This window comes from Crocodylus porosus, unplaced genomic scaffold (genome assembly GCF_001723895.1).
Source record: "Crocodylus porosus isolate Cpor-Errol unplaced genomic scaffold, CroPor_comp1, whole genome shotgun sequence".
NCBI lineage: Eukaryota > Metazoa > Chordata > Crocodylia > Crocodylidae > Crocodylus > Crocodylus porosus.
Genome location: NW_017728914.1, coordinates 11,097,827 through 11,116,609, shown reverse-complemented (window position 1 = coordinate 11,116,609; position 18,783 = coordinate 11,097,827). Strand labels below are relative to the sequence as shown.

The window sequence follows — 18,783 nt, the reverse complement described above, 5'->3', positions numbered from 1 at the left end:
GCTCTCTTGAAAGCAATGTCATGAAATGTGAAACATACAAAGTTAAATGTTACACACAGTGTCCAAGGAAAAAAGTTGTTATAGATGTGATGGATAGTTGCGAAAAAGTTGCTGACCTGAAGAAGATGCCAGTGATTCAGTTGATGCAGATCAAGCAATGAATAGATATATCGAAGAAGCCTTTTGTAAATATGGGAAGAGATGGGCTCGTGTGAAAGGGATACTTAGCGGGTTTCACGCAGAAACGTCTTATCTCAATGCTGTAGGAAAGAGATATGCAGGTAGGCTGCATCCAGACAAGTGAGCACGTGCCTGTTGCGGCATCTCAAAGCAGTTTGAGACACCTCAGGAGGCACTCTGGGAATGAAAAAAAATTCCCCACACTGCATATTTGCAGCGCAGACTCTAATTTTGATACTGGAAAATCCTCGTATAAAAAAAAAAACATGCTGGGAAAAAGTGGCACAGGGCATTCTCCCAGAGCATGCCCTGAAGGAACCAGGTGCTGGATCCTCTGATGAGACCATGTAGCACCCAGCCAGAGCATCTTTATGCCTGCCTTGTGCCCCTGCTGCTCCAGCCTGCTGCCCACTAGCAGCTAGCCCAGAAGTGCAGGAGGCTCTGCTGCAGTGCCCATATCACAGCCCACACAGGTGGGTGTGCAGTCTGTGTCTGGGTCTGGCAGGCATGCAGCCATGGGGCCGCAGGTCCAAGGGGGAAGTTGCTGTTGCAGGTGGCAGCAGATCACAGCCAGGCACCAGCCTCCACTGCCAGACTGCTGCAGTGGGTAGAGGGTGCAGGGGCCACTCTAGCTTGGGGCTTCTTCAGCAGTCCAGCAGGAACAAAGAGCTAGTGTCCCCAGATACCAACAGGCTGGGCCTCAGAAGCTTCTAAGGGCAAAGAACCCTAAGCTGCTTGCCAGGACAGCTTTTTATACTGCTGGGGCCAGCACCTGCGCTGGCTCCAGCCTCTGGCTGCCCCTGGCAGAAGATCTGGGAGGAGCTAGCAGGGTCAGTTTGCCCCAACTGGCACAATTTGCCCCACACCAAAGTGCATGTTCAGGCATGTGTGCTAAGGCACAAATCTCTGGCACAAATTTGTGCCATTGGTATTTGAGCTGTTGCAAGCACATGTGCCTGCATGTGTGGATGTGGCCATAGTGGTCTTAAAGAATTAGCTGTTGCTGTAGGGGCTGTGGTTGCAGGTGGTGCACAAAGAGTGTTTTCAGGTAAACATTACAACTGAGGAATGTGCCTCCACAAACTAGTAACAGAAGGTTTACTGAATATGTTAATCCATAGATACCTCCATAAAAATACTCAAGCAATTCACAGCTTGAAACAGTTGGTAGATATCACTATAGAAAATTGACATGATGAATTCATCAGTTCAACTACTTTTCATGAATTGGTATATTCAGTGTTTGAAGAAATGCTCAGTTGTGAATCAGATATAGCCAAGTATTTTCCATCTTATATTATTGATGTTGAAATCCTCTTTCAGCATTACTATTGTCTGAGGAGTGGAATTAATTTCAAAGAGTATTAATCAACTTGCCGTACAATGCTTCCACTATTAGCAGCTTATGGAAATGTCAACTATTTAACATTCCTGTATTACTGGTAAATAAATGTATTACTAGCGAATGACGACACTGGGAGAAGATGAAAAGGTGTACATGGCTACAATTTTTCACTTAGAGCAAACTGCCTGCAGACCGTCATTGAAATGACCATGAGCAAGGAATCCTAGAACAGAAGAAGTGGGGGCTGGATTAGATTTACCAAGAATCTGTCCATGATTGCAATCATCATACTCAGTAAACCAGGTACTATGCAGTTAAGGAACAACTAAAACAGGTGGCTCATTTCAAGCAACCCTTGTATTGCCATCCAGAACTGGGTCCGTTAAGAATGGAGATGGACTGCAAGGTTGTTGTTGCAGTGAAGACAGCTCTGGAAGAATGGGGCGCAAACCCATGGGATCTGAACTGACCAACTCTTTGTTCCCTTTGCTCTGGAGAGCAGGTAAATGAAGAAGTAAAGAAGAGCTCCACACAGCCCGTGATGAGGGTAATGTGATCGTGGGAAACATTCTGGAGAAACTTTCTTCCAGAACTCAGTCAATACATGACACAAAAAGTGAGACTTTTGCAACAAAGAGAACTGTAAGCTAGAGTGTAGGAAAATGGTTGACTCTACTGCAGTGAAATAAGTCATGGACATTCCACAAACCTGTCAAATAAAAGTTTATGAACCTCCAGTCAATCTCACCACCATCACATTATCATGCATTAATAAATGTTGGAATGTTATGGAATAAAGTCCCACCAAGAAAGACATGGTCTGAATATACTCCCAGTTTCTTCAAGTATGTCACTGGCCTACACCCACAAGCAGTGGCATTTCATTTCATTTCATTAATGATGTTTATGATGAAGAACTGTTGAAAATTAGTACAAAACAGCATGGGCAGCAGTGTTACTCAAAGTCATTCAGGTTTGTTCTTAACATCTATCCTGTTTCTGACCAGTAAATGCCTATTGGAGCATCCTGGTGCTCATTTCTATCAAGGCATTGTAACAAAATGAGACAACAATGTTTCCTCTTGAATGAATGGAGTTCTTACCTTCACCATGCTGTTGTACTTCACAATGAATCTTGTCTGTTATGATTTAAAATCCAGAGAACATGATGCATGCTTTGTATTGAAATCTCCATGTGAGGCTGACACAAGGATATTCTTCCATGCAGCTCAAGTGGATAATTCCTGCACCATCATTTTTAATTTTGAAGATACTGATGTATGGGTTGTCGCTTCCTACATCAGTCGCATAACTGAGCAAGTTATATACAAGAAGAAACCAGGAGATGCACCATCATACTACTACTGCTGTTCATTATTTCCAGAGCATAATGTAGCATCTGCTGCTCCTGGGATTTATGGATTCACTAGAGTAGACACACCAGGAGGTTTCTTTGGATGTGGTAAAGTTACATTCAATGCAGTAAATCTTACAATTGGAAGAGTTGATACGTGCATGGTGACTATGCAACACCCTGAAAAAAATGAGGAGCTTACTGAAGATCTGTTCAATAAACTAGCTTCATTCACTGTCAGAATACTTTACAATGATCCTGTGAGTGATAGTTTGTCCACTGCCCATGCATGTAAATGGCAGCAAATGGCACACTATGATTCTGCAAGACTTCCTCTGGACCATGACTCCTTCAGACAGCATTGCCTCAGAGCACACTTGCCAAGTCTATGGATGGAGAAATTCACAACATGTACAGACTCTTTATCCAACAAATTTTGGGTAGAGACCAGTGCTGGATGTGTTGGAAACTGAGATGCATACTAAAAGTCGAGTGCCAGATGGAGTAAAATTGTCTCTAAACAATGAAAATAGACAGTCAGATGTGCCAATTAAAGCTACTGTTCTAGAGTCATCTGAAGAAGATAGTGATAAAGAAGAATACCTAGATTAAGACTATATAGTGTATGCCATGTCATAGACTAGACTTCAAATTTGAGTTGACACATTTTATTTTACTTAAATGTGTTCCATAATCATTTGTACCTTTGTTGCTAATAATATTAAATGTGACTTTGAAGAAATAAATGGTAAAACTTTCCATTTGAAACAAGTACTCTTACTGAGTTACCAAAAAAGTGGTAAATACTGATGGTTTTTACATTTAATGGCTTAGAGCTGCCAAACAATGAGCAATTAAATACTCATCAACAGACAAAAGTCTTTAGGCTATCACAGTACCTATTTATAGTCATTTAGAAAATCAAAATCAGCCTCATAGGTACTGAGATACCAATATTTATTCATCTCATTAGACCCCAGTACTCTTTCCTGCCATGGCAGGGGGTCAGACTGGATGAACTGCTCAGGTCCCTTCTGACCCTACCAACTATTAGTCAGGGCCACCATTTTTTTAAGATGGTGGCCAAACACCAAAATTAAGAAAGTGACCCAAGGCTAAATTTTATCCTAAGCAAATCAAAAATGATTTCCAGTCATAAAAAGGTCTCCTAAAATGCACAGGCTTTATATATATGACTGGACTAAAATGCGACTAGTAGCTCTCCTTTGCTGCCATAGTGCATGAGGAGAAAAACAAGATGAGAGAGCACTAGAGAAGACAGGACTGGTCAAGCACCAAGCTGTGTAATATGCCCAGGAGGGATACAGTCAGTGGCATAAGATGCATATCTGATCTCTCATCTGATAGTGGATATTTTACAGTCAACATCATTTGCTCTAGCTAAGAGGAGCAGCCTGTATCTTGTCACAGTGGCATACAAATCAAAAGTTTAGTTATTTCCTCACTGTGCCAACCAAGATGGGAATAGCCTGTTCCCTGGTAACCCTGTTCCTGCCATCTTCTGAAAACGATAATTTACATAAATACAGGACTTCTAATCCATAAATTTTAAAATACTTAGGGCAATAGATGACTGCCTGCCTACATATATTATTCCTGTATTATAGGCAAGGAAATGAATTGCAGAGACATTTGTACAAAGAAATAGTGATTGAACTAACAAAAGATCCTATGCAGTCTGACTTATAGTCTCATGTCTTACCCACTGAGCAATATTGCTCCTATTAAACATAACTACAACTTTCTTGTTTGTTGATTAATCTCAGGATAAAGCATAGGTTTAACTGGAACTCCCACTGGTATCAGTAGAAGTTCCATGATTCCATTTAGAATTGGGCTTCAAAATAAAAACACTGAAATAAGTTTTATCCATTCACTATTCAGCTTAGACTCTCTAGCTGTTGACAAATTGAGAGAATCAAATTAATACTATTGCCTGTCTCAGAAGTATTGTGCCTTTCATTTTTCTGACATGTATTGCCTTAGTATTGCAGAAGTCAGTGATCAGCAGGGATCTAGGTTTTCCATTCACCATGGAAAAATGTGGAAAAGCACAGATTATTATTTAAAGGGAAACATCCAGATTTTCTCTTTTTAAGGAGAAAAATGCAGGTTGTCTCCTGTAAAGGAAAAAAGTGTGGGAAACAGCAGGTTTCTGCTTGCAGGCTTGCAGAGCTCCAGCCTGCAAGGGGCTGGGGAGAGCAGGTGGAGGGTGATCAGGAAGGGGGTACCACGTGCATGTGCACATGCACACATGGCAGATAAGCAGTGTGAGAGCAGCTCCCACAGATCCCCACAGGTAAGTCTTGGGTTCGGGGGGGGGAGGTGGGGGGGGAGGAAGTGAGTCAGCCATAGTGAAGGAGGGAGGGAGTTGGGCAGGCTGCGGGGGTGCTGCCCAGCTGGGGGCAGTGCTGTGGGGCCTGAGGCTTGTGGACTGGGGTGGGAACATGCAGCCGCAGAGCCCGGGCAGGGAGCGGGACAGCACTGCAGGCAGGTTGTCCAGGGGGCAGTGGGAAGGGGGTTCCCCGCCATTGTGAGCACTCCGGGGGGGGGCATGGGGACACATGCCCCCCAGATTTCTGCACAGGGTGGGGGCAGATGTGGGCTGGTGGCTGTGGGCTTGGTGCTTCTTGCCCTGCTGCCCTTCCCCTCTGTGGCCCAGAAGGCAGGACCCAGCATGGCAGAGCAGAGAGGAGTGAGAAACCTCAGTGCTGCTGCTGGTAGGCCTGTGCTGCCGTAGTGCAGCATCCCCTGCCAGCCAGCAGCAGCAGGAGTGGTAGTGCAGAGTTGCATCCCCCACTGCTGCTGGGTGCGCAGGGGGCACCTTGCTAAGGTGATGCAGGGCTCCCAGCAGCAACAATGAGCAGCTCTGTCCTGCTCTAACGAGCTGCACCAGGTCCTGCTCACTGGGCTGTGGAGGTCCCTGGTGGGGGGAGGGGTGGCAGCTGGGTGGGGAGCCCTGAGCCCACAGCCGCCAGACTTCAGCCACCAGCCCACATCCACCCTCCCCACACCACCAGCTGTGCTCCAGCCATGCTGCCCACAGGGGAAGCGAAGCCAGCTCTGGGCTCCAGGCTCTGTGCTCTTCTTTGGCTGCAGCAGGTGCAATCAGTCCTAGCATCTGGGGGGCCCCTCCAGCAGGGCTAAGTGCAGCAGGGGGTGATGGGTGGGGAGTAAGGGGCACTGGCAGGACCAGGGGGGCTGTGGCTTGAGAGTAAAGGGCAATGTCATGGGTAGGCCACTGGCATATCACAGCTACTCATTATCACAAAGCAGTGTGGGGGGACAGCTGCAGCTGAACCTGCACCCTGGTGAGCAGAGGGGTCAGAAGTAACTTGATTTTCCATAATAAAAAACTCCAAATCAAATGCCAAAGTGTATAGGTATTTAGAATTTATTTTATTATAGTGATTGAAACATTGATAAGCTTCCAAATTGCTTTACAATTATAAATATATCAATAAAATGTGTTCAACTGATACCTATATATATCAGGTATCAGTGGTATATATATAGTGGTGTTTATATAGTGGTAATATAGTTCATGGAGAAACACAGAGTTAGAGGTGTTTAATCAGAATTAATTAGTTAATTAATCAGTTTTTTAAATCAGATAATTTGCTATTTTTAAACAGAGAAAACCAGGATCCTTGGTGGTCAGTCTTGACACATTAGAGACCATATGTATTATGAAATAAAAATTCAAGTTTGAAATTCCATTTTAGTTTACCTTAACTTCCATTCTCCTTTGTCCATGTAGATTCATAGGGAAAAATACATTTAGGCTTGTGTCCATAAAAATGCTAAAAGTGCTTAATAATGCTATAACATGGAATAATAGGTAGTGCTATAACATTGCCTTAATAGGCAGTAACCAAAAATAAATACATAAATTACAAGGTAGAAATCATCCATCCTACTGTGCTTTCAGGCTTTTATCTTCAAAATAGTCAAATATACATTCATAGCTAAGGGCCGGACTTTTCAAACAAAACAGAGACTTACACATCCAAAGTCAATGGGAATTAGACACCTAAGCTCCCAAGGCTGCTTTGAAAATTCCAGCCATGGTTGAAAAATGTTGCTGCTAATTAAATTGAATAAAATTTTCAGAAGTGATCAAATATGTCAGGAGCTCCAGTCCTGTTTTCAAAAGTCAAAGTTAATAGGACTTAAGTCCTAAGTTCCAAGTATTCAAATGTCTAAAGAGGCCAATAGGTGCTCAGTGAGATTCTTAAAAACACAGAGGCCAGTTAAGCACCTAACTCCTATTTAAACACTTTTGAAAATCCAATTAGGCACCTACCTGCAGCTTAGAAATCTAAATACCTTTGGAAATCTGAGCAGAAGTAGCACTTCTCAAAACCACTTAAGTGCTTATACAGTTTTTTACCCCAAGGCTGTTATCTCAAATTTTGAATCATAGATAGAACCACATTTTTATGTCCAAATTAAAAATTGTGAAGATGGAGGTTTAAATGCTGAGATGAATTTCAGACAGTTGCTTTCCAGGGGTCCAACCCAAAAATTTACATACATTGAAGCTGTCAATCTGTGCAGGGGAAAGTGCTGTAAATGGTAACAAGCCCCTTCCTTGGTTTCCCTGCCATTCCATTGCCAAGAGACAAAAGAGAAAAAGGGGAAGGAAACAGCTACTGCTTCTTTTAATACAAGAAAGAAAGAAATCTTTAGTTCCCTCCCCCAATTCTTCCAAAGGAACTAATAACAGAAACGTGATTGCTAAAATCATGTTGATCTCATTGATCCCTCTGGTGCACGAACAGAGATGTGGTTAAATGAAGCTGTTGAACAAAAAGAGCCATGTTAATTTCACCTCCATTCACATTTGATTTCTATCAGGTGGAAGAAGGAACAAAATTGGATGAGGAAAATAATTGTTTTCAAGCTTCTATGAGGAAATAGCCCTGAAAACAGATTTAAAAGAGGAACACAAATGGCATGAATGAAGAACCACATTAACTTATATGTTAGTTTCTGCTACCTGCAGCTTTATTATTGCATGGAAGTAATCACAGATAGCAATGAATTTATATTATCAATTTTGATAACACTTTAACTATGATATTTAAAAATATAAAGGACACTGTAGAATAAAGGTGTGTGACTAATACTGTTAAAGATTTTGAGAAAATATAGATTAAAAAATCACATGGTGGTAGCCTTCTTTGCAACCTTCTAGGTGTGTAAGTGATTATTAAAAGAGGATACGTTGAGAAAAAAACTAGTAATATAAATATCTTTGGCTTGTTCTAAAGCATTCTGAGTTATATTTTCTGCAACAAGCATGGATTTTTATGGAGGTCAATATCATGCTACAATATGCTAATTTCAGAAATTAATATTTGACCCAGAAGGTCAATAAATCTTGATTTAATGTCTACAAAAAGCACTAGAAAGGATTATTTTCATGAATTAGTTAGGTCTTTCTTCTTTGCTATCAAAAGAATGCGGCTGGAATAACAGAAAAATGAAGTAGCCAATTAGAAATTCACATTAGAGCATTTTAAACATTTCAGAGTTCATAAAAAGGTCTAAAAATAATCCCTGGTATTGCTAATAAAGACAAATGTGTCTTGGGATCTGAAACTCTTTGCCAGTTGACCTTTGGGGGGGTACCCATTATATCTAGCATTATATCTACCCCAAAATTCATGTGAATTTTGACAGATTTTGGCAAAAAGCACATGAGTTAATTTCCTCGTCTTAAAGCTAGGGGTCAGTCCAGGTGCTGTAGGTGTCAAGATTTTACACATGCCAAATTACCCAAAATCTATTAAGGAAAAGTCCGGGCAGCACAGGGTCAGTTAAAAAATTGTATCTTCCATGTTGCAGGGGTATAGGTTGTAGCTGTGTTGGTCTAAGGACATAGGCAGACAAGGTTCTTTGGGTAAATCTGATATCTTTTATTAGACCAACTCAGCTAGTTGGAAAAATTCTTATTTGCAAGCTTTTGGGTATAAATACCCTTTGTCAGGTTGAGGAAGTATCTGCAGTTGGTCTGTGCTCTTTCTGGATGGAATGAATAGTAAAGAAGCCAGAGGTTGTTATGCACCTCCAGAAACATAATACAGGAAACCCTCACTATTCACGGGTTCAGCATTCATGGTTTCAAATATTTGCGAATATCAAACCTGCATCTTTAATATACCTCCTTGGGAGGTCTGCACTTGCCACCACCGTGCTCCTGCCACCAGCACTGGGCTCCTACCTTCGGCAGCACAGCTGTGCCCCCACAGCTACCAGGCCTTATTTGCAGATTTCGCCATTTGTGCCTTATTTACAGATTTTGCCATTTGTGGGGGATACGAGAACATATTCCCTGTGAATGGCGAGGGTCTCCTGTATATCTCGTGCAATGCACCAAATACCCTGATGGAAAATACATAGGAGAGACCAAAGAACTGCATACCAGAATGAAAGCACACCAAAAATGTATCAAAGACAAGAATACCCAAGTACCTGTGGGGGCACATTTCTCACAAAAAAAAAAATCACTCTCTCTCCAATCCCTCAGTTCTAATCCTCAAAGGGAATTTACAAAACACCTTTCACAGATGAGCCTATGAACTTCACTTTGTCAACCTACTGGATACAAAAAACCAAGGACTAAATATAGACATTGGATTTTTGACACATTATAACCTGCCTAACATCTGACTTCCCAAGTACCTCTCTACTATTTACCAGCTACATTCATTCCCCTCCCCTTGCCGAACCTTTCTCTCACCTGCTGACTCCTCAGTGTTCATCTTCATTGACTGGCTTTCTTGCATGCATACCAGCCTCTGGCTTTTTTACTATTCATTCCACCCAGGAAGAGCACAAACCAACTGCAGATGCTTCCTCACCCTGAAGAAGGGTATTTATACCCAAAAGCTTGCAAAGAAGATTTTTTCCAACTATTTGAGTTGGTCTAATAAAATATATCAGATTTACCTTGTCTGCCAGCTCAAAAATGAAGCCTTTCATGTTCTAGCTCTTCCACATAGATGCAAATAGAAGGTAGAAGAAAATAGTGCAAACATTTCATGGTGAAATGGGAATTTCATGGTGAAATAGGGATTTTTAACTTGAAACTCAATTGTATTTTCCGTATTCATTATTTAGACAAATTTCTATTTTTTCCTGTTGACAACATGAAAACTAGGACGTAGGGATATACAAGGCAAGGTTTACATATGTCAGACATTCAAAAATGTGAATGAGCCTTATGTAACTTAATTTGAAAAATTAATTGTTCAAACCACCAATATTCTACATGGTGCCTTTCCATCTCTGTTTTGACTGACATCGGGAGTTTAACAGAGTATTAGAGGACAAAAGTTGATTTTAGAACAAGAAATATTCAAAGTAGCAACAAATTAGGAGCTTCTAAGAGCAAGGCAGTTTTCCTAACCCACCAAAGTTTCCCACTGTGCATTTGGATGAAACTGAGAACTTGTGAACGTTTTCTGGAAGAAGGAGAGAGACCCATCTCAGAATAGCCAGTTGTCTTATGCTTAGGTGGTATCTGGGATGTGGAAGACAGAAAGATTCAAGTCCCTAATTCTCCTACATCCCAGGTTAGTGTCATAAGCTAATGACTATTCTGGGATAAGTATCTCTCTGGTTTTGACCTGAAATTCAATCCTGCGAAGTCTTTCCTCTGGAAGGTTTTGTCAACATGGAAACGTTCTTGTGACAGGTTTTGTTTTTCTGTTGTTTTATTTTGTCGGAAAATTCCCAGCTTTGACACTTACACGGGAAGTAGAATATCTGAAGACATGATATTGTTGATCTGATGGTTATACAACCTTCAAAAGATGAGAGAACTCTGTTAAGAAAAAGACAGCTGTCAAAAAGCAAGGAGATCTGGTTACACTTATGCTTATACCAATTAGCAGTTACACTGAAGTCAATGGACTTAGACCAGTGTACATCAGATACACAAAGCCATATGTCACTATGCACCTAAAACAGCAGGTGCCATTTTCAGAAGTGACTGAGCTGTTAGTCACATTTTCAAAAGTACTTAAAAACCTAAAGAGTAAATCTACACCTCGGGTAATTTTCTAAGCACCTCAGTAGATGAAGTACCTAATTTCCATTTTAATGAGGCTTCAACACCTAAATTGTTTAGTCTAAACCTTAGACACTTTTTAAAACTGTACTAAGTGCACATCTGCATCTTTAGAATCTTAAATACTTTTGAAAATATGATCCTGAATGCTAAAGTCACTTCTGAAAATGGAACTTAGACTCCCAACCTTCTTAGGCACTTTAAAAAAATGTTATCCCAAGTCATGTTGCATTGTTAGGAGTGACTTTCACAACAACCCTGTTTCTGTGAAGTCATATGGCATTTTATTCTCTGCAGGGAAATGTAGCAAGACTTGGTTCAGCAAGTACATTTAACCAGGACAGATAACATACTAACTTCCAGTTACCAAATATTGATCTGTCTATATAGAGTAAGCATGAATTTCTTTGATTTGAGTACCAGCAGACCTGGGCAGTATTTTGATCTATGCTACATTGAACTAAATGAGATCACAAGAATGCTCCTTCTCTGTTTTTATACACCATAGGCCTTGTTTTTGTAACTAATACTAATTGTGTTTCTTTTTCAGCCTTGTGTCTCTTATAAGAGGCCAAGTAGTGACTACAGATGGAACTCCACTCGTCGGAGTCAATGTGTCATTTGTCAAGTATCCAATGTACGGCTACACCATCACTCGCCAGGATGGCACGTAAGTGTATTTATTTCATTCTGTGCCTGCTTAGTATGTAATATCAGTGCAGATTAACAGATGGTGCTATCTAGTGGAACCATGTGGTATCAGGCATGGAATTCCTACTGGGCCAAAGAGCTATCAAGTAAACACAAAAGTAATTTTTCACATGGCATTTTGAATGCTAACTGAAAATAAATATGAAAAGGGTGACTTTTGATAATAATGTGTTAGCAGTCAGACTTCCTTTCAAATAAATTGCTCTGTATCTATGAAAACATTTGTGGACTACAGCAATATCCAGCTGAGACCAGAAATATTTCATTTTAAAATGCAAGACAGGCCAACACTGCTGAAAAAGTACCATTATAGAGCAGTATATTTTGTTAAAAGTTCCCTTCTGCCTCTGTCTTTCTCTTTTGAAGATCCTGTATCTTTAGAGTTTCTTCGGGGTAGAATATAATCACAAGATTCTAATTGAATATACTTAGACAATTCCCTGCTGTGTGAAGAAGTGCTTTTCTCCCCTTGTGTCTTCTGATTGGAAATGCATACAAGTTCAGCCCAAACAAAAATGAGTGTCATGGTTTGTATAATTTATTGGCTATGGCAACTAAAATAAAACAGCCATAGCAAATGCACTGTAAATATTTGCAGTTTTATGTGTATTTATCTTCCAAAAAATTGAACTGAAATAATTGACAAGAATCAGTTGAACTATAGGGAGGGTATAAATTTACTTACATTCCACCATCCTACTACATTATCACATTAGTATAATGTTGTTGATTTTAATGAAGTTACACTGACGTAAGAGTGAAGTACTGCAGTAGCGAGTTAAACCCTGATAAGATATTGTTTTATATTATCCCAGTATTGCATTGCCATCAGCCAATTTGTGCATGAAAACTAACCATTTTTATCCCTAGTGGGAAAGGGATCAGTAAGTATTTTATTTCTTTTCAATAGATCTCCAAAGGTTGAGGGGGATACATGGCTACATGTGCAAATCACATAAATCCAGCAGCTTTTGAAGTAATTGTTTAGTGCCTTGAAAGATGCCAGATCATTGTTCCTTGGGACAGCAATTCTGTTTATTCACAGAAGAGAGGCTGCACAAGTTTCTCCTTGCTACTCTATTAGTTACATGTGACACAATACCTAGATGGACACAATTACGAGTGAAAAGATAATGCAGTGGTCAGGCTATATAAGGGGTAGCTCTCTCAGTGGAAACTATTTGTAACAGCAAATATGCTGATGACCTTGGTAATTTTGAGATATGGACTCTTGTTCACATAGGAACTGGACTTGTAAGAGCGGCTTCAAGTCCCTTCTGATCTTCATTGGATTCCAACCAGCTGCTTAGGACTTTAAAAGGGTCCGCATCTAAATGCCAGTAGTTTGAACCACGATATGCATGTCTGAGTAAATGGGATATCTTTTATTAGACAAACTGAGTATAGGGCCAACTCAGTTAGTCTAATACAAGATATCGCATATACTCAACGAACCTTGCCTGGCTATGTCCTTAGACCAACATGGCTACAACCAAAAACCCAGCAATATGCGTGTTTTGAATTTAACATTGATTTCAATTTGCTGGGCATGCTATTACCATGGTAATGCTCACCTCTTGTGCTAAACCCACATTTTCCTAGGTTTGACTTGGTCGCAAATGGTGGGGCATCCCTAAGTCTGCACTTTGAGCGGGCCCCATTTATGAGTCAAGAAAGGACAGTGTGGTTGCCATGGAATAGCTTCTATGCTATGGATACTCTGGTGATGAAGACTGAGGAGAACTCCATTCCCAGCTGTGACCTAAGTGGCTTTGTCCGCCCTGACCCAGTCATCATTTCATCACCACTTTCTACATTCTTCAGTGATGCTCCTGGTCGAAATCCCATAGTACCAGAAACCCAGGTATGAACAGCATTAGTGAAAAGTATATTAAAAACAAGTACTCCCTGCAGTGGCCACCTTCCCAAGACATACTAGTTATCAGGGTTTCACCTTGCACTGGCTAGACTTGGTGTAGATGAGATTTCAAGTGGGAGCTTTGTACATCCATTCTATCAGGTGAGCTAAAGGACAGATATCACTAATAAAGTCTGAAGAAAATGTGCTAAGTTTATTTCACATGGACATCTCTCTTGACTATCTTCCACTCTTCCGTTATCATATGTAATATTAAGCCTTTTTATATTTCTAGCTATAGCTTAAATGGTTTCAAGAGAATTTTGTAAAATCTTTGTGTGGGCAACTAACCAGAAGCTGCTGCTGCTTCTTATGTTAGTCATGGGGATAAATGATAACGAGTTATTTAATGATCTACACTGCTATTATTATTATTGCTGCTTTATTCATTTATGGCATCCCTATTGCTTTATACCGATTGTCAGAGGAAGTTGCAGGTTCATATAATTGCAGCCTCTTGTGGCCCCCTTGCATATAAGTAGCAATAAAGCCTGCTGTTCTTATTTACACTTTTGCCAACGGTGTGCTTTTAAAAAGGAAACAACAGTGACCAAATAATTATTAATCTAGAAATCAGAACCTAGACTGAATCACTGCTGTAAGGCAAAGCGGCAAATTCCCAGCAGTAGAAAGTCATTAATTTGTAAGTAGGGTGCAAACAGATATCTCTTCCAAATGAAGCATAGTATAAGTATAATATGTCTGCTCTGTGTTTCTATCCAGGTTCTTCATGAAGAAATTGAGATTCCTGGCTCTAGTGTAAAGCTCTGCTATCTGAGTTCTCGTACTGCTGGATACAAATCTTTGCTTAAAATCACCATGACCCAGTCTCTTGTGCCTCTGAACCTAATTAAAGTTCATTTGATGGTAGCTGTGGAAGGGCATCTGTTTCAAAAGTCATTTCAAGCATCCCCCAACTTGGCATATACATTTATCTGGGATAAAACAGATGCATATGGTCAAAAGGTTTATGGTCTGTCGGATGCTGTAGGTATGTCATCACATTCAAATAGTAAAATGTTTGGATGACAACTGTAGCATGTACAACAGGGTGGGCAATTATTTCAGCTGGAGAGCCACTAAATGAGTTTGGTGGGCTGTCAGGGGCCCACACATAAAATCTTATAGATGGTATAAGATTATAGATGGTAAACAAACGGAATTAAAAAAATCAAGCATCTACTATAATTATATTTCAAAAAATAATTATTGTCTTGATTTATGTTTTTTTTAGTAATTTATATAGAGGTGAATGCATAATCACTCAAAATAAGGTCTTACTCGTGTATATTGTAAGGGGGGATAGGTGGGGGGACAGGGGGAGTTGTGAGTGGGTGGGTATGCACATACATGTGGGGGTCAGGTCCAAGGGGCCAGTCAGGGTTGGAGGCAGCAGGAGGGGAGGGGAGCAGGGGGCACATGCAGCAGAGCCTGGGTGGTGCAGGTGTGGTCTGCTCCCTGTCCACCCCCATCCAGTCCACTGCTGCCCCTGTGCATTCTGCATGGGGCCAAGCCCCTCCCACACCCACCCATTGCAACCTGTGCCACACTCCCGCCTGCGCCCACCAGTGGCCCCAGCCAGCACACACAGCTTCCCAGCAGGGCTGCTGCAGCCACCCAAGTACTGCTCAGTTCTGTCTGCCTCCAGTATCTCCTCCTCCTCCTCCTCTTGCCCCTGCTGTGCTGCTTCAGGAAGCAGGTAGTGTGGGGAAGTGATGGTGGCAATTGTGGGGGTATGCACTGGGCATCACATGCCCAATCAAACTGAGGAGGAAGGTGCAGCCACATGGCTCCTGCCCAGCATGTGGGTCTCTAAGTCCAGCTCCCTGGTCTACAGTGACTGATTTAAGAATGCTGCAAAAAATCTACTTACTGTTCAAAAATAGTTAAAGCAAACCATGCCTTTTTACACCATTTTATTTTTGAATGATATGTCATGCACACATTTGTTAGAAAAAATAATAGGATTCCTGTATTTACTGGTCGTTAAAAATGGAATTTAATATTTGGAATGTCTGGTATTTTGTTGCCCACCTGCAGTCTAGTGCACATTGCTCTTAGAGGTTGCTTGTACTGTTGCACAATTGAAATTATAATAGGTTCTTCCAGTGCGCTTCAGTCCCGTAGTTTTATAAACATTTTTAATTCACCTAGCCAGAGTTCTTGGTTCCAGCAGAAGAGAAAAGAAATGCCCATGAAAATCTTACATCTTTTTTTGGGGGTTCACCTGGAAATAGCAGTGCTAAAAAGATGCAGGAACTGCAATTAATTGAAAAGGGACATTTTATTTTAAAGATTCGATTGTTTTCATGCTTTGGCCTTTTCTAAAAAAATCCACATTATCGCCTTTCTTCTAGTTTTTCACAGATCCTGTTAGAATATAGATATAACACGCACACGCACAAAGTCACACACTCACAGACATGTGCGTGCACACACAAGTGCAAGCTGCTGTACTCTACCATCCTCTTTCAACTGAGTTAGTATATGCCACATGCAATAAATATAAATAAATATTGTGAATATGAGACTAATTAAAATTAGAATCTCGTCATCTAATAGGAGGATTTTTATTAGCTTTTTTAATGATTTTTCTTACTCCCCCTTCATCAAGTCACTTCCCAAAGCCAGCTATTCAATGAAAAGGTCATCAGGTCCCTCCAGAGTAGAAGGGAATCAAGTTTCAAGGTTGAATTAAATAAAAAATCTGACTTTAATATTGTGGGAGGAAAAAGTGGAACATAATCATTCCTTTTTATTGCCAAAGTTTGAAAACCAGTTGTTCAACTATTTGGAACATTGTCCACTCATTTTTGCCCACTGGGAAGGCAGTAAGGTTATCTTTCTTTTTTGTTTTTTGTTTTTTAAGTTTCCGTGGGTTTTGAATATGAGACTTGCCCCAGTTTGATTTTGTGGGAGAAGAGGACAGCGCTGCTGCAAGGATTTGAACTAGACCCATCAAATTTAGGAGGCTGGTCTTTGGACAAACACCATGTACTTAATGTCAAGAGTGGTGAGTCAATTTTCAGTTTTCTGAACTACATAAAATCAAAGCCAATTTATTTAGTTGTAAGAGTCTTTAAGGAATTTGTTGTTAAATTCTGGGGGGGTGGGGAACATTCCATTGCAGTTCTTGCTATATTTGTAAAAAGTCTGTAAAGTCCAAAATGCATTTTATTTCTCAAAATGATTATATGTAATTTTACCACAGGACCTATTGTCCATTAAATAGCATCACTTTCTTAAATTCAGAAGCTTTTCTCCTTTATCTTGTCTCATTCATCTTCTCCATGACTTTTCCCAACTCCCTGTGTTTGCTCATGTCATCTCTAATCCTCCTGAAAGACATATCCAAGAGAAGTTAAAACACACAAACTGGGTGAGCAGGGAGACACCATTCCTAAGAAGTGGGAAAACTCCTGTCAGAACATAGCCCTAATATAAAACATCATAGAAGCCAGAGGTGTGGCAAGCAGACACGCCAAATAGTCCCAGCTTACCTACTGGTGATAATTTAAGTCTGCTACAAAAATACTTCCAACTGATTTAGCCAATTATTCAAATGATGTAAGGCTGACAAAATAGATCCATTTAGGCCCATTAGAGGAAACCCTGCCATCTTGTCCTAGCAAGTCAAAACTCAATGCCTGCCGTTGGGTATCTTCATAATTTTTCCTTTTGGAAAATTTTGCAGCAGTGACATGTTTTTCAGTGTCAATAGATTTATGCCTCCTCTAAGCCACTAATACTACAGTCAGTTATACAAACTGTTGATGCAGCATCAGTAACCAAAGGGGCACAATAACTCAATTCCATTTTTTCAAGTGGGGCACTTGTGGCACCCCAGAGTGCCATGAGAACCTGCCAGAGGTGCTACAACACAAGTTCAGAGTGAAGCTGCCCTGTGCGCCTCTGATTTCAAGAGGCACATCAGAGCGGGACTGAGAAGTTGCTGCAGCAGAAAGGCATGCTTGCCCACAGTGCGCTATGCAGGCAGGTGCCCTATTTCTGTTACGGCTTTTTTAAGTTCAACTCTAACATGCTTCCTGAAAACAGGCACACGAGGCAGTTCCACCTTTCCCGTGTGCCTCTGTTTCTGGGAGATGGCATGCTGGGTTCGACTGGAAGGGTTGTGGCAAAAGTATATGGTCCTGCCAAAGTCACTTCCCAATGTGGCACTGCAAGAGGTGTGCAGCACAGTTCCATGTAGCCATGGTGGCAGTGAATATAGTGTGTGTGTGTGTGTGTGTGTGTGTGTGTGTGTGTGTGTGTGTGTAAAATAGGGCTGTGCAAAACTTTGGTTGCTGATTCGATTCAGTGGAGATTCAGCCCAATTTGGTGGCCAAATCTCTGAATCCGAATTGAATCAAGAGACCCTTTAATCTCTCCAAATCGAATCGGAACCCTCTGAATCAATTCCAAGAAATTCAGAAAGTTTTGACAATTTGGACATAGACACAGCTTTAAATGTTTTTTCTACATACCTCAAGGTAGCAGGCGACTCGTGAATGCTGAGATGCTGGGGAGACGGACCATCCCACAGGAGCATAGAGCGGTCCCCAGCATGTTTGGCAGCAGACCCGGAAGTGGACTAGAAGCACTTCCAGTTCACTTCCAGGTCCTCCAGGAAGCGTGCTGGGGGGATGGGGTCTCACCCCCTCGCTCAGCAACTGGTGCCTCCTGGGTCTGGGAGGGCACCTGTGGTCCCCCTGTGGCCAATTGCCAAGTTGGCGTGCTCCCCAGCAGATCCAGAACTGGACCAGAAGTATTTCCTGTCCACTTCTGGGTTTCCTGCTGAGCATGCGGGGGCCTCACCACACTCCTGTGGGACGCTCCATCCACCCCACCATCTCTGCATTCACAAGCTGCACCTGGTACCTCAAGGTATGTAGAAAAAACATTTAAAGCTGTTTCTGTGGCCGAATCACTGATTCTCTGAATCAGCATTGAATCTTCAGATTTGGATTCAGCCAAATCAAATTGGGGACAGTGATCTGAATCAACAAATTGAATCACTCTCCCCACTTTGGGCCAAATCCAAATCAAATATGGTCCGTTTCACACACCCCTAATATATAATGAATGTTCTAATCAATATGAAATGATTATTTATATATATATATATATATACACACACACACACTTTTCTATATATAATATATATATAATATATA

The 18,783-nt window shown here is 41.1% G+C and overlaps 1 protein-coding gene across 3 annotated transcripts in view; it reads left to right on the top strand.

Moving 5' to 3' along the window:
* Window positions 1–18,783, top strand: part of TENM2 (teneurin transmembrane protein 2) — a 1,069,972-nt gene that overhangs the window by 1,003,576 nt on the left and 47,613 nt on the right. For all 3 annotated transcript variants that reach the window (XM_019534873.1, XM_019534872.1, XM_019534874.1), the window contains 4 exons: window positions 11,531–11,650; window positions 13,294–13,555; window positions 14,333–14,600; window positions 16,479–16,622. In XM_019534873.1, coding sequence (XP_019390418.1) covers window positions 11,531–11,650; window positions 13,294–13,555; window positions 14,333–14,600; window positions 16,479–16,622 — 794 coding nt within the window. The remainder of the gene's footprint in view (window positions 1–11,530; window positions 11,651–13,293; window positions 13,556–14,332; window positions 14,601–16,478; window positions 16,623–18,783) is intronic.